Genomic DNA, 15,344 nt, shown 5'->3' on the forward strand with positions numbered 1-15,344 from the left:
GATCAGATTCATTTTTCTTTTTATATAAATTTGTCTAATGCATAATGTGCTAACTACCGATGAAAATGACACAAAAAATGTTTTAGAGATATCTATTATTCAATTTATTCTTCAAGAATCAATTCAGAAAACTATAATGAATCCAAATTTTACCAATTCAGAAATAAATTTAAAAAATTTTCTTGTTTCATTTAAATCATAAGTAATTGAAAACACATTATTCTATGTGCTTTAAATAAGTGTATTAAACTTTGAAATGAGGTTATGTTTAGGCACTAAACTAACAAAAATGAAGAGCAGTATTTTCACCTCTAACTTGTTTTCTTGTATTCCTTTCATGTTGAAATTTTGTACCTGTTCCTTTGGCCTTCAGCATTTTAAAGTCTTATAGTTGAGTTATCTGAGTTTATTTTTTTGCTTCAAAGCAAAAATTCCACAAGCATGTCAACCTTAAAGCACCATGTAACAATCATCCGAGTTGAAAATCACCCTTTCCCCCCTTTTTTTTTCAATTTGTGGGAAATCCATAATGCTTCATTTTATGAATTGCTGATATCTCATTGGTAGAGATATGTGCAGTTAGTTGCTGCTTGTAATGTGACAATGTTCCTGAAGATGCTAAGTGAGGAAATTGGGAAGAAGTGGCGACTTTTTTTCTTTCGTGTTTTTCAGAGAGCATTTTAGAATTCGAGAAGAAAATTTTTTATGAGGGTTAATATTTATGTAAAGTGATTAAATTTATAAGGTATCTATTCACCAGATTATCCTTTCACGAAAGTGAATTTATTACTGTGTTTTTTCTCGTGAACCATCAATTATGACCATCATTAAATTTTTCATACGTCCCCATACACCATTGAAGCAGATATAGGATATGATTCAGAAATTTTGAAACTATAAGAAATGTATAGTGGCAATATATTTTTGCATTCCACATAACAGAGGACAAATTATGTTGCATTTGGTAGTATTTATAATTCCCTGAAACATTTTAAGTTCTTACAGAACAACATGAAAATATTTTTGAAACTTGAAAAAGTGATATCTCTCAGTTTCTGAATACTGAGTTTCAAAAGTCATATTTTTGAAGTTTATAGAACAGAGTATTTTGTGGATTGACCTGCTGATAGAATGTAATTTCTGAATATATATATTAATAAGTAAATACAAATATGTATTTAGTTACTGTAATTTTGAAATTTTTTATTGGAGAAGGTTGTGGAATCCAATATTTATAAGAAAGTTTTCTTATTTGCAAATTACGTGACAAAATTGGAGCATTAAAAGAAATATGCTATTTGTATTTTGTCTTTGATTTTGAAATTGGCTTTGCAAAGGTAGATTTAATAGATTTTTTTAAATATTTAGGTATTAAAAACAATCTTTCAAACATCAGATGTGTATTGAATTATATATATGTAATGATATTTTTAAATTAAATTCTATTAATAATAATTAATTGATTAAATTAAATTCTATTAATATTGCTTAATAATGTGTTGGCGATTATCTACCTAAATTGCATCCCTGTTCCTAAATTTTGGCGAAATCCTTTCTTTAGTATAAAATATATTAACCTGTTGGTGCCCGCCAAATCGCCAAACTCATAAATCTGTCATATTACATAAAGATTATTACATTAATCTACATATTACATTAATCTGTCATATTACACTCCAGATGAGAAGATAGCGTCACCTCGTGATTTCAATTAATATCGCTGATTGGAGGATCCTCGTGAAGTAGGGCTTCTGCTCAAGGTACGAGGAGAACGCTTACGAGATGGATGCTAAAAAAAACCTACCACTTTATATTCCAAAATTTGTCTCATTCCTATTGCCCCGGCTGCACAAAACAAATAATATATGAGAAATTACATTTCATATATATATATTTATACATAGCTTATATTGTTTTCTCCCTCTAAAAAATTAGTATGTGTTAGAACTTCATTATACCAACTTTAGCCTGAATTACAGCATGCATATACTGTGGTATTATTTTAGCAGTGTTGTGCAATTTCCACATTTATTATTGTCTGAGATTACATCAACAAAATTATCAATTCTCTTAGTTGAACCATTCCTCCAATTATTCTCTAGTGTATCCTGTATTGGATTGCAATCAGTCCAGTGATCTGTTGATTTTTGTGAATAGTCTCATGCTGCTCAAATAAATATTTCATAATTTGAGTTCAGTGGATCTTTGTATTATTATCCTGGAATATACCATTGCCTTTAATGAAGGGGGGAAAAACCATTGATGCAGTAAGATGGTCATATAATGCATTCATATACTCAGCTGACATTTTTGCTTCACAGCTTTGCCAAGTTTTGTTCACTAGGCCTAAACTTTTATTTTTATTTATTTATTTTTTATTTTTTAAATGCTTCTGTAGTACAGGGTGCGACAAAAATAACTCTCTGATTTGTGAAGTTAATAATATGCGAACCAAATAAGAGAAGATATTCTTTATATTCTTTTTTTTATTTTCTCGAAAATACACATAGTGCCATTTCCATCTTTTTTTTTTTGCGGAGGGGGTACAAAACATCACTCAAGTGGTGGCTTTCATTGTTTACGCACTGATTTAACCCTTTCTTGATAGTTGTCCAAGAGTCTTTTTGGGTTTAATGGCAGCAAATTTCTCTTACATAATTTCCTTCAGAGTTTTTAAAGTCGGACACCCAGTGGTAAATGGTTTATCTATTGATAGGATCTCATTGACCGGGTATGAAGTGGATGAAAAAGGCGAGGTCCCTTGCTATCATCAGTTCATCATTGTGAATAAACTGCAATACAACAAAACTGTGATGTGATCTATTCTGAAATGACATGTAAATTACTATTCGACGGTGTGCTTTCAATCAGTGTACCCCTTCCTGAACCATAGCTGTGCTATTCCTAAATCAGGGAGTTCTTTTCTGTTTCCCTGTGTAGGCATAAAGGGTCTAATTCTTTATATAGTTTTATCTAACTTTAATAAATCCATCTTGGCGGAAAAGCCTAAATCTGGATTTACTAGATCTGTTATCATTACCCTCAGAGTTCAATCCTTATTGTTGCTTGGAAAATTGAAATCTAACTTACAAGTGATTTCCTTTTCACGACACATCTGTTTAACCCAAATCCCAATAGTTCTTAGCCCATTATGCAATTGGGAATAGTCTTGCCTTCTGTAGTGAATGTTATTGTGAATTTTAGAGTAGATATTTTGTGATTTCATTGATAATTTCAGAAAATTATCACGATCATTTAGGATTGATTTTTGTCCTCTTGTTTTCCATGAAGTTGATGGATCCCATTTTTTTTTTCAGCATTTATTAACAAAGCACAGGACTATGAAGTAAACAATTTGCAGTCCTGTGCCAATAATTTCAGCTGTCTGTCTGTAAATTTTCTGCTTTTTATGAAATACACATAATATGTATTTATATAATACTAAATATATACTATACATAATGTAAAGCATGGAAGAGTTCCTTTTGAGCTCATGTAGCTTTTCATGTTCTTAAATTATTAAAATTTATTTATTTTTTAATTCCTGAAAGCACTAAAAGCTTGTTATTTTAGACCTTTTTTTTTATTTCCCATGAAATATTTTATTCTTCCCGTCTTTGTCCTGTTCTTTCACCCTTTGAGCTTTTGCTAATTTTGGCTGTGAATTTCAAGTCTAGTATTAGTTTTTGCTCAGTTGTATTTCAAATGATCACATTTTTTGTCAAGTGAATTAAGATTACTGAACAGTGTAATTCATTTCAATATTGAATTCTAGAATCCTGATAAGCTAGCTGTACGAGATGTTCTCCCCCCCCCATGTATAACATAAATATAAACCAGCCTCCTCCGAAAAAAAATCCCGTCATGAAAGTATCCCTTCTCAAGACGATTCTCGATGAGAGGAAGAAATGCAGTATGTTAAATTGCATACCTGTTAAACATGATAGGTAATGGTTTGATATGTGAGTTCTGATGCTGTGCAGAAGAATATCACTTCTAATCCAGTATAAAATTGTATTCCCGAGAGTTCTTTTAGGAAAACTGTCATAAAGGCCAGACTTTGGAGGCTCTGGCAGTTGTATTTTGATAGTTACAAGTTTTCAGACTGGAGAACTATCTTAATTAACTATGCCGTGATGAATCACAACCTCAGCACTCTGATAAGGTTAATTTCTTTGCAGTGGTGCAATAGGTTACAGATGGCACTGTCGTGTGTAAATCGTGTTTTTAGAAGAGTGGTCACCACAGTCTCTGCAGATCTCATATGAGCAGCAACCAGCATCTCTTGCATACAATTTGTACATGTATTTGTAGATGAGGACCTTAGTTCTACGACATGGCAATGTGTACAGTCTCACTTATTCCATAATGTAGACAGTATTTACATAACAGATGCTGTGGGAAATGAGCTGATTTGTTGAGGATGTGCCATTTTTAGATGATATTGAATATAAAAATGTTAAAAGAAGCCATAGTATTTTTAACTATCACAGCATGTTTCATTTGGTCATCAGTCATTCCCTTATGCCATTATTTCAAGGTAGATTACTTATTGCATTCTGTTCCATTTCATAATAAAGCTTTTATTCTTTGCCCACATTCTAGTCTTTTTTTGTACAACTTGTGAACAATGCATTTTCTGCTTTGTTTTCATAGTTCTTTTTTTTTCTTACCTTAACTGTCAGTGATAATTTTTTTTTTTTTTTTAAAGTTTGACAATAGGTGTAGGACACTGTATAAATATGATGAATGGTATTTTATGTTTTTAGATTTATTTCTGAATGGGATTATAGGCATTGCTTTAATTCTGTTTTTATGGAAATAATTTTTTCCTTCTCTTTAAACATTAGAGTTCAGATTTATAATCTGTAGCTATCCTATTGTTAAAATTTTAATTGAATAATTTTGTTTGCTCTGTCCCCTTGTGCTATTCTTAGAGATGTTTCTGTTTTTTTGCCTTTTTCATGCAAACATTTCAATTGACAATAGCATATGTACTGATTCAGAAGTCAAACAACAAAAATCAGCGTTAATTCACAAAATTTTGATTTTTCGCACAACGCTGATTTTTGTTGTTTGACTTCTGAATCAGTATTTATTCGGCGTGTTATTGTGTCTTAATAATAGCATATGTGTTTCTCTTATAGCTAGTTTATTTATTTTATAATAATTAAGGGTAACTATTAAATATTTTAATTCATAGTTATTTTTTGAATTACATTAATTTGATATTTTACTGATGCTAACATATAGCTAGAAGCTATGTAAAGTAATTCTACTATTAAGGAAGGTATACTGTTCTTATTTTTCTGATTAAGTTTAAGCTAATGTCAAAAATCGAAAATCATCAGATAAAGTGATCCCATTGTTTTTAATTTATATTAACATATTTGTTTAGATTATATATTTATTTTGGTCTTCAGAAATAGCTGATAATTTCAGTTGTGCGAATATCTATGTAAAAATTGAATAATATTTTATATAAACATATTAACAAAATTTACAAAGCATGGGAGAATAAATGAGTAGAGGGCATTATACCTCAAAGATCTGCGTATGAGTGAAAAACAGAGGAAGCCAATATAGAGCTGCTGCTAACAGTAGGATTAGTTTTTCTTAGGTTGATATTTTCCTTTTTTAATGAAGTGTTATATAAATAGAAGCTAAAGTTTACTACCGTATGTCATTCTCAGAAGTTAAAACAGAATTGTTTTGCTAAACATTTATGATGGTCCACTTTTCTCTGCATAAATTATTTTTATTAATGGGATAAAATTTTTTACATTTAAGCTTTGGTAGACTAGTTATTTTTAAATCTGTCAATTTTTTTTTTATTTCACATTATGTACACAAAATATTCATAAAGAAAAAAATTTTTGCCTAAACTTAAAATGATACTTTATGTTTAATTATTGGGAGCACGACAAGCCCATATTGATATATAATAATACATTTTAATGCTTAATATTCTTAGTAGTAGTTTGTAGATCATTAGAAGGAAACGTTTTGGAGTTGAACCATTAGAGGAGTCATGGGATTTAATCTCCATTGATTTTGGTTTATTTTTATGTAGCTTTTGGAAGTTACTCATTTTTCTTTGATTGGTATTTGGAAGCAAAGCACTTAAGGGTTACCTGTCAGTTCCATCCCAGTTATGATTGATAATAACCCATAGAGTTTGCATTCCCTTGAAATACATTATATGAAGCATATCGGATTATTTGTATTGAATTCCTTTGTCATTTTTTTTGTTGCTATAATAAGAAATTTGTTAAGTTTTCTTGGTGATGTTAACATGTGTTCTCACATTCTTTCGGAGAATATCATGTTGTCAGTTTTGATGTTTACCACATATTGCTGTTAGTTTTTAAAGCTGTCTTTTCTAAACTCCAGTTTCCTCTTTATTAATAAAACAAGAACTTCGGATTCAAAATTTCAGCCATCTAGGAGAGATTAAATGACACCAAAATAGTGCCTGTTTATTTATAGTGTTGATTTTTTAAAAATTTTAAATACTGAAACACAATATTGTATTGTGACCAATTTTATTATTAAATATGTATGTATATGTACACACATACACACCAAATATAATTTTTTTCTGATACAGATTAAAATTTTTGCGAAACAGCCTGCTAATCAAAGCTGAATCTATCAAAATTTACAAAGGAGCTAAATTTGTGAAAAGTAAATTAATTAAGCAAAAATAAGCCATCCTGAAGCAGATGTACTCCCAAATTGATTAAATTCATGCAACATTATTGAATCATAACCTTAAAAGTATGTGTGAATGTTTGAAGCTAACATTTTATATATCCAAAAATATCTGATGGTGAAGTTAAGCAACATAAATAAGCAATGAGCCGAACAAATAAATGGATAAAAACCTGAATGAGGAAGTTATTCCAGTACTAAATTTTTTAATATTAAATTTACTTGAATTAATATATATCTGTATTAATTCCTAAAAATCCCATTCTTCATGGTAATAAAACTTAAATGTTTGTGTAAAAGTTTTCGTACTTTGAAAATGACTTCTGTAGGCCATGAAGACTGCAGAACAAAGCACCAGAAATCCTGCTGTGTGTAAAGAATTAACCATCATTTATAACTAGATATATTGAGCTTTTTTAGCCATTTCTTTAATGAAAACTAATCCTCTAAAATCTGTTGTTAGTTTCCATGGAAAAAAGCCACTCTTCAGATGTCACTACTTTCTCTTTTTTCATTTGTTTTATGTGGCTTTAAAGAATAATGCATAAAAACTGTAGTAAATTAAACTTTTGAAATAAATTTGACTTGCTTAAGCTGAGTTGCTTTTATATATATTTTTGGTGCTTATTGCAAAAGCTCTCCACTTCAAACTCTGAGCCCTTAAAGATTGCATTACCTTATGGAATTATGTGGTACATAAAATGCTGTTTAAAGAGGGTTGTCCATGGACCATTTTATAGGCGTCTTCTTCATTAAGGAGCACATTTCATTCATTTCCTTCATTAAATTGTTTGTAATTGTATACTGTTCGCGTATTGTTTCCAGTATACCATGCAGAGCATGAACATTACACATGATGTTATTTAATTTAATTTTATGTTATTAACAGGCTTTTAGACATATTTTTATTATATGCAGTTTTTTCCGATCATATTTTGGTGCAGGCATTAATAATATATTGCATTGTACTAGTTTTTTGTAATTTGTACTTAATAACAATTTAAAACATGTTGCACTGAGATTGCATATTCTTCTGTATTTTTTGTGTAGCAAATGTTGCCAAATTTTTAAGGACAGCTATTTTTCAACTTCTGTGGTCTTGTCTTAGCAATTATCACATCTGATAATGCTTACAATAGCTTGCTGTCTTCTTTACACTTTTTTTAGGAAGGGTATTTGACATTTAAAGCATTTGTAGCAATATGTTACTCATTTTTTGGGGCATTTAAACATTTGTAGCAATATGTTACTCATTTTTGGGGCATTTATAGCATTTGTAGTAGTGTGTTACTCATTTTTTTTTTTTTTTTAACCATTGCATTCTGTTACCAGGGGATTATCTTTCACATGATTTGGCAAATATTACATTTCAAGAGACATAAGATCTATGGTTTAAATTTCCAGTAAATAATGATCTGAATCTGAATTGTGATGTATATTATGAAAAATATCATTTAATAGCCCTTGATATTTTCTCTCATAGCTGCAGCCCCCAAATGTCCAAGCCCTAAACATTATCATTCTCCTTCTTTAAGTATTTTTCTTGAACAAACTGTAAATTTTGTACCATTAATTCAGCTCAAAAAGCTAGAGACTTGAATCTCACATAACCTTTCTCACTGTTCTTACTGTCCAAGTTATTTCATTCCATTCTGCTGTAATATTGTGATGATTTTTTTCCAAAAGTATATGATTGTTTGTCTCACATGCATTGGTTTTATTATTATTTTCTTTGTTATTTTGTCCTCCATAATTCAGATATATTTTTATCTTTTGGCCTAAGTTGGTGCCATGGTATTCTTAAGGCATATGAAAATTTTTCCACATACATTTTTTAAGAGGTTCTTTCATGTACATGTAAGATAGCTATTTTTGATAGTTGGAAAAAATTTAACATTCTGCTCTTAGTTTAAAAGGGATGGGAGATAAAATTAATAAAAGTAATGGGAGGTATATCTTCCAAAACAATGATTTTTCACATATGCTGTTCATCATTCTCGGTAGAATTCTATCTGAATATGATTATCCTTTCTGTAACTCTTTTTAATATTCTGTCTCTGTAATAAATAATCTTTCATTAGTTTTTCATATTTGAAATTTTTGTATCTTATTCAGGGTGTATTATTTTTGTTATTTTAATTGGACGTTTTAATGCTCTTCGTAATAGTTTCAGCTATTTTAATTCTGAATGTGATTATATTTTAAGTAATTTTAAATTTATTTGGAATTGTTATTGTATTTTAAATAAACAAAAATGGAGTTATTGGATTTATGTGTATTTTAGTGTGTTCACAAAGCAGTGTGGTGTTTTGTGTATATAACAAAAATTATCCAAGAACTAAAAATCAGTTATATACATTCAGTATGGTAAAAAAAAGCTTTTTCAAGTTCTCCTGTAGTGCTTTGCATAGAAAGTACATTATCATATGTTTACTTTTTTCCCCATATAGCAATACTGGCAAAAGATTGATGGCAAAATGCCGACTATTGTATCAAGAGAATGAAGAATTAGGAAAGATTATTTCATCCGGTAGAACAGCCAAACTTGAAGGTGATTTAGCATTACAGAAAAGTTTCAGTGAGGAAATGAAGAAAAGTCAGTCAGGTAATTATTAATTTAAATTTTTTAGCCATATAAGTGTATAATTTTGTTGGGGGGACTCATTTCTGAGGTATCCCTTTTTATTTGTATCCTCTCAGCTGCTTTGCTATATATTTCTCTACTTTATTTAGTCTTATAATTTTTAATGTAACAATATTTTGTTATTGTTACTGCAAAAAAGATTTCTGGCTGATGAATTTTCTTGTTTTTTTCTCTAAATTACCTGTGAAAGAAATGAAAGCTTTTCTTAAAAGATAAATGATATATTATTACTATGAAGGAGAGTAGATATATTTGAAAACGGCATGCTCCAATTCTACAGTTAACATCAAATGTTGCTATAGGTCATATAGCACATTGTTGCGTTTTGCGGGTTTAAGGATTTAGAGTGATTGATGATCACACTTGATGAAGGATTGAAACACAATTTATTTGCTAGTATTACATATAACAGTTCTAAAGACACATTTACAATCGTCAGAAAACTGTGATAAACATGCTGAAATGATCAGCACCACAGCCTTCAGGCTATAACTTTCACCGCGGCAAAACACAAAAGTACAGCTCCGGACTCGTTTGATTGCTCTCAACCTAATCTTGGAACTCGAGTCACTACCCCTACGCTACTGAATTCAAAATACTGCTAAGCCACGCATACAGCCAGGGTATACAGTCAAAAGTCGTTAATTCGGACCCCCACGCATGCGCACAGCCGTTTACGAGTGCCCCTAAGACCTTTATGGCTGCGAATATGTGTGTGCGCATGCGCGTTTAATGTGTAACGGACGGTATAAGCTAAGCTAAAATTATCTAATTCAGCTAATGTTGCAGATAGCGTTGTTCCTTAATCTTCGAATTGGATCCGGCTTATTAATTTTTACAGACTGTTAGAGCAATTTTATAAAAGTAAACTTGAACTTTCGATTATGTCAAATAGAATTTCCGATATATATTTACTAATATGTAAAGGATCTACAAAGCGAAAGTCTGTTTATCAATTTCACGCCGCGGCACGCAATGAATTGGAAGTTGATCTCTCAGCACTATCCTTATCTTCAGGGCACATGTTTTTATTTTATTTGGCTTATAATTCCTTACTAAATGTAGCATTTCATCTCGATGTACTCCGTCTTTGATATGATTTAAATCAAATTCCTTGTCATTATAATTCGCTTCCGATAGTGAAGAAAGTGACACAGAGGTTATTGAAAACTAAAAAATTTCGATTGACAAATTAGTCGGTATTCTCAACACAGCAATTATAGGACTTGAACAGCGGAACTTTGTAACTAAACAAGAAAGTATGTCTGTTTGATAGAATTAAAGAGAAAGTATTATCACATGAAACGAAGCAACTTAAACAACTTACATTGAAAGAAATGTTTAATAAAGTAAACAAATAAATATTAAGCTTTTTCTTTTTGTAAATTTTGATACCCTTTAGATCATAATTGTTCTTTATTTCATAAATTACGGTTTCATATTTTTAATTTTGTAATTTCTGCATTCTATCTTACCAGATTCAAAACTGATGATTTATAATCAGGAAAAATCGATAATCCGGAATCGCTGAAGTCCCGACGAGTCCGGATTAACGACTTTTGACTGTATATAGCTTTTAACCTACCCTCAAGAATATTCTCGGAAAAATTACTAAGAATGCTTTCTAGAATCAATGTTCTCACTCCACCTATGGTATATTGCCAATTTTGTTGCCAAATGGGCAATTTTATCCCAAATCTGGCAATCCTGCTTTGGAAGTTATTTTACTGCAGCTGAGAATTTCACAACACTTTTCCCTCCCAAGGACTGCACATCCAGGACAGTGCAATCCTTGGTCAGAAGCCAAATTCAGTACAAACAAATAAGGTAAATAAAGATAAAAGAAACATATTTATATTGTTTACAAGTTATATATGCAAATTAACCACATAACAGTTTTAAATTGTATAAAGTTCAAAATGAATTTCAGTTTCAGAAATCATATATCCTGGTAATTTTTACTGCAATTCTCAGATGAAGACATTTGTCCTGGATTAGGAAGGAGAATCTTCAGACTTAAAAATAATACAACTAATTAGTAAAAACTTTAAATAAAGATGCCGAATTATTTAAGTGTTAGTGCAGATAATTCACATAAAATTAAGTGTGAAAACTGATACTGCAGGTTTGAGGGAAAATTGTTTCTGGAATTGAGAATAAAAGACTCATTTGAAAGTTAAAGACATGTAAAATAAATCAAGATATAGCTACTACTTTCAGTGTTAAAAGTAAAGGAAGAAAAATAAGTTCTGCTTCTCTGAAAACTTTTTAAATGTTTTACATACAAAAAACAACAAAGATTTTCTTGTATTGAATCCTTATATTAAATATGCCATTATTCCCTGCACATCCATAGTCGAATTAAGGACACTGAAATTTTGGATTTTAAAAGAAATTGACTCTGATCGTTATCCTTCTTGTCTTTACCGTGTTCTCGGTTTTCGACATTGGAAAAATCTTTTCAAAAATCTGTTCCTGTTTGCCATTAATATAAGCACAGTGAAGTCTAAATAAACCAGCTAATATCTGAAAAGTTGTCAGCATGTCTCTTTATGCTTGCTGCTTGCTTCATAATTTGGAAACTAGTTAGACTCAACCATTGGCTGAGTAAATTACTGTTGAATTTTGATAGTATGACCTGACTTAATTTGATTATTAAAAGTGGATAATTCTTTAGAAATTGTTTATAATAAAAATGTTACCATAATTGTTTCAAGAATAGATGTAATTCATTCTTGGACTATTCTTCTGTATAGATTTAAATACTGATGTAATTCCTGGGCAGTTTAAAAAATAATATGTATTGTCTGTATATGTATAAAGGAAAAGTGCCTTTAAATTTGCTATGCTGAGTTCTGGAAAATCAGAACTTAAATTTTCATTATTGGATAATATGAAAAATTCAGCGTGTTGATCTTCTGCTGCATCTTCAAGCACATTGTTGAATTCTTTTTGATTGTCAATATCACTGTTACTCTGATCTGTAAATAAATAATCATCTTCCTTGATAGATGTACTCCATTTTTCAAATGGCTTGTGTTTAATTTCATTCCAACCTTTTATTATCCACTCCCACACTATTTCTAGACTGAGAGGACATATTTGGCCTCCTTTTGTAAAAGTTTTTTCACTTCCTAACATCCATGTATTCCACTGTCATTTAAAATTTTCTTTGAATGATTTATTGATACACTCGTCTAAAGGCTGAACTAATGGCATAAATCCATGTGGTATAACTGCTTGTGCCTGTATTACGCTCTTTCAACAATTTCTTCATATTATCCGTTGGATCCATTTGAACATGTCCCAAACTATACTTTCTGGATTCTTTTAGGAAATAGGACACCTTTGCGAAATATTTCTTATTCACAACTATACACTGTTTTTGTACCTCCATATTTTTTTGTGACATGAAAGAAAACACTACTTGGGAAATTACATTTTGGCATCGTCTTTCTTTTTAGAGCAACCTTGGGGTTTTAATTTTGTACCGACTGCTAAGCAGGGGAGGACTACATTCGGGTGAGGTTTTTCGTGGCCCGTTGTTTTTATGTGAACCGAATTTGTTCCATTCACATCAGTTGCTTTATTTCATATTATATCAAACATTACAGGGATTTCGTCTATATATTCAGTATATGACAATAAAGCTTTTTTTTTTTTTTTTTTTTTCGCCTTCATAAGTCTATAACATACTTCTAGAAACTTACCAGTTTGTTGTCCTAATCTTTTGGAAGCCTTTTCAAAACTTGTCTGTGTGTGGGGGGGGATCCACTTTAAGGCAAATAAGCATACACTGTCTTGTTAATGCGTGTTGATTGCACAGTTACAGGCATATGGATTTAGATGCTAATGTTTGGAAAACACTAGTTTAAAAAGACAAGGAAATCATGCTGCATATTTTATTTTATACTTTATACTTCAAGTCTCTTGTGATAATATATTGAATATTCCAAATGGCAAGAAAACTATTAACAATTGATGTACTAAATGTTTATGAAAATTTTTTGTTATGTTTCTTTGTAGAAAGCTGCAGAAAAGCATTTAGTGGCATTTAATAATATAAGTTTTGATTACTTTTCTGTAATAAATGCATGAATCATTTATATTAAGATGCTTCTCAGAAACCTTGAAGAACATATTGTGGAACTCTTTATATATGTCAAATGTAAAATCTAAATCATATTAGAACTAATAATAGAACTAAATTAAGGGGAAAAAAAAAAAAGTTTAAAACTTAAAATGCAATACTAACTTACTAACTGAGAATCTCTTTTTCTGAATATGGCATTACTTTGTAAAGTGGAATTAACTAGAGTTCTATTAACATTTACCATCGCTAGACAATCATCTCTCCTCCTTTCCCAAACTCAAAAACTCATGTACATTTATTTAATTTTATTTTAATGCATTTTATAAATTATTTTTCAGAACTTGATGAATTCTTACTGGAGCTTGATGAAGATGTGGAAGGAATGCAAAGCACTATATATTATTTACAGCAACAATTAAGAGAGGCTAAAGATCAGCTTCTCCAACTACAACAAGATAAACAAAAACTATCTGCTATTCCTAATGGCTCTCCTGAAAATCATAAAATATTGGGACCTGATGATACAGGAGATACAGATAGTCAATTTTCTCATGGACAGCTTATTTCAGGAAAAGATAAACTTAGTAATGATTCTATAGCTTCTCTTTCAAATGATTTAAATGGAACTGAAAGTCTTTCAGATCCTATCACAGATAAGGGATCAAATTCCCAACAGCCTTGGACACCACCTCCAGAAAAAGAGGCAGATACAAATTCCCAAGATGTAAAAATGTTTGTTTTTGATTCAGCAGCAAACCCGGCTGTTAAAAAAGAAACTTCACATGACTTGCCTACAAATAATGCATCAGAAGGCAGTGACCATTCAGTAATAGTAGAAAATAAAAATGCAGTTTCTCATGAAAAGCAAATTCCTTTAGCGGAAAGAACAAATTTAGTTGATGGTTCCGATACTTCTCAGACTGTTCCTTCGAGGACTAGTGAACATCCTTTGGAAGTAAATAAACTGGTAGGAGATAATGAAATTCCTGAGACTGTTGATGCTGTTACACAAAATAGCTCTTCTAAAAGGACGTCAGAAGGAGGCAGAGGTCGTAAACGGACTAGACCTCGCACTCCTGTTGAGGTGGATGGCATCAAAGAAGACTCTTTACCTGTTAGAAAACGCACTCGGCGCCGAGAAGCAGAAGCACATCAAGGAACAGTAGAAGAAAAACGGACATCTTTAGAAATTGATACAGATACTGAAGTGCAAGTTGCTCAGACATTAGCATATTGGGCTTCAGCCAAACAAGAAAGGACCGAGGTTCAGCCAGATCCGAGTGATTCTTCACTTGGTAATGGTGAATTAAGTAAAAAGGGGGAAGATAAATAATAGAGATGCGCTTAATTAATGTATGTATAACTGGTATGAGAAATTTATGCGCTTTAATGAAAATATAAGAGTTGATTTATAGACATTTAATCAAATTTTTTATAAGTTTGTTATTTTATGTAAAACCATTTATTTGTTTTTAAGTCATTTCATAAAAATGGAAGTAACATTTATGCAAAGAATATTTCACTTTTTAAACCTGCTGTTTACTTTGCCCTACTTAAATTGAAATGTAATTTCTGAAGTTGGCATTATGTACTACTGATTGGTAATTTTTATTTTTACAGATTTTTTTGGAATAAATTTTTCAGTGCTTTACTTTTTTGTTACATCTTAGACAGTGTAAAGATAACTTGTCACATCAAACTTTTTTTTATAAAAATAAAAAAGAAATAGTGTCTCCGTGAGTGTGTTTTTTTGTTATGTGATTAGATGTTTAAGTGTTTTTTTTTAATACTCCACAGAAAATGCATTTATGGTTGAAAAGTAAATATGTAAACATTTGCAATGTATTAATTAGAACAGAATTTCAAAAGAAATTAATTGTGAGGCAGGCTCTT

At 30.7% G+C, this 15,344-nt stretch overlaps 1 protein-coding gene across 3 annotated transcripts in view; it reads left to right on the forward strand.

Annotated features, from left to right (window-relative positions):
• Positions 1-15,186, forward strand: part of LOC118197909 (pre-mRNA-splicing regulator WTAP-like) — a 65,110-nt gene extending 49,924 nt beyond the window's left edge. For all 3 annotated transcript variants that reach the window (XM_085827011.1, XM_085827013.1, XM_085827014.1), the window contains 2 exons: positions 9,165-9,319; positions 13,790-15,186. In XM_085827011.1, the coding sequence (XP_085683137.1) occupies positions 9,165-9,319; positions 13,790-14,784 (1,150 nt within the window). In that variant the 3' untranslated portion in view covers positions 14,785-15,186. The remainder of the gene's footprint in view (positions 1-9,164; positions 9,320-13,789) is intronic.
• The last annotated feature ends 158 nt before the right edge of the window (positions 15,187-15,344 follow it).

This window comes from Stegodyphus dumicola, chromosome 11 (genome assembly GCF_044657685.1).
Source record: "Stegodyphus dumicola isolate Sdum_Otavi_A_Nest chromosome 11, ASM4465768v1".
In the NCBI taxonomy this organism is placed as follows: Eukaryota; Metazoa; Arthropoda; class Arachnida; order Araneae; family Eresidae; genus Stegodyphus; species Stegodyphus dumicola.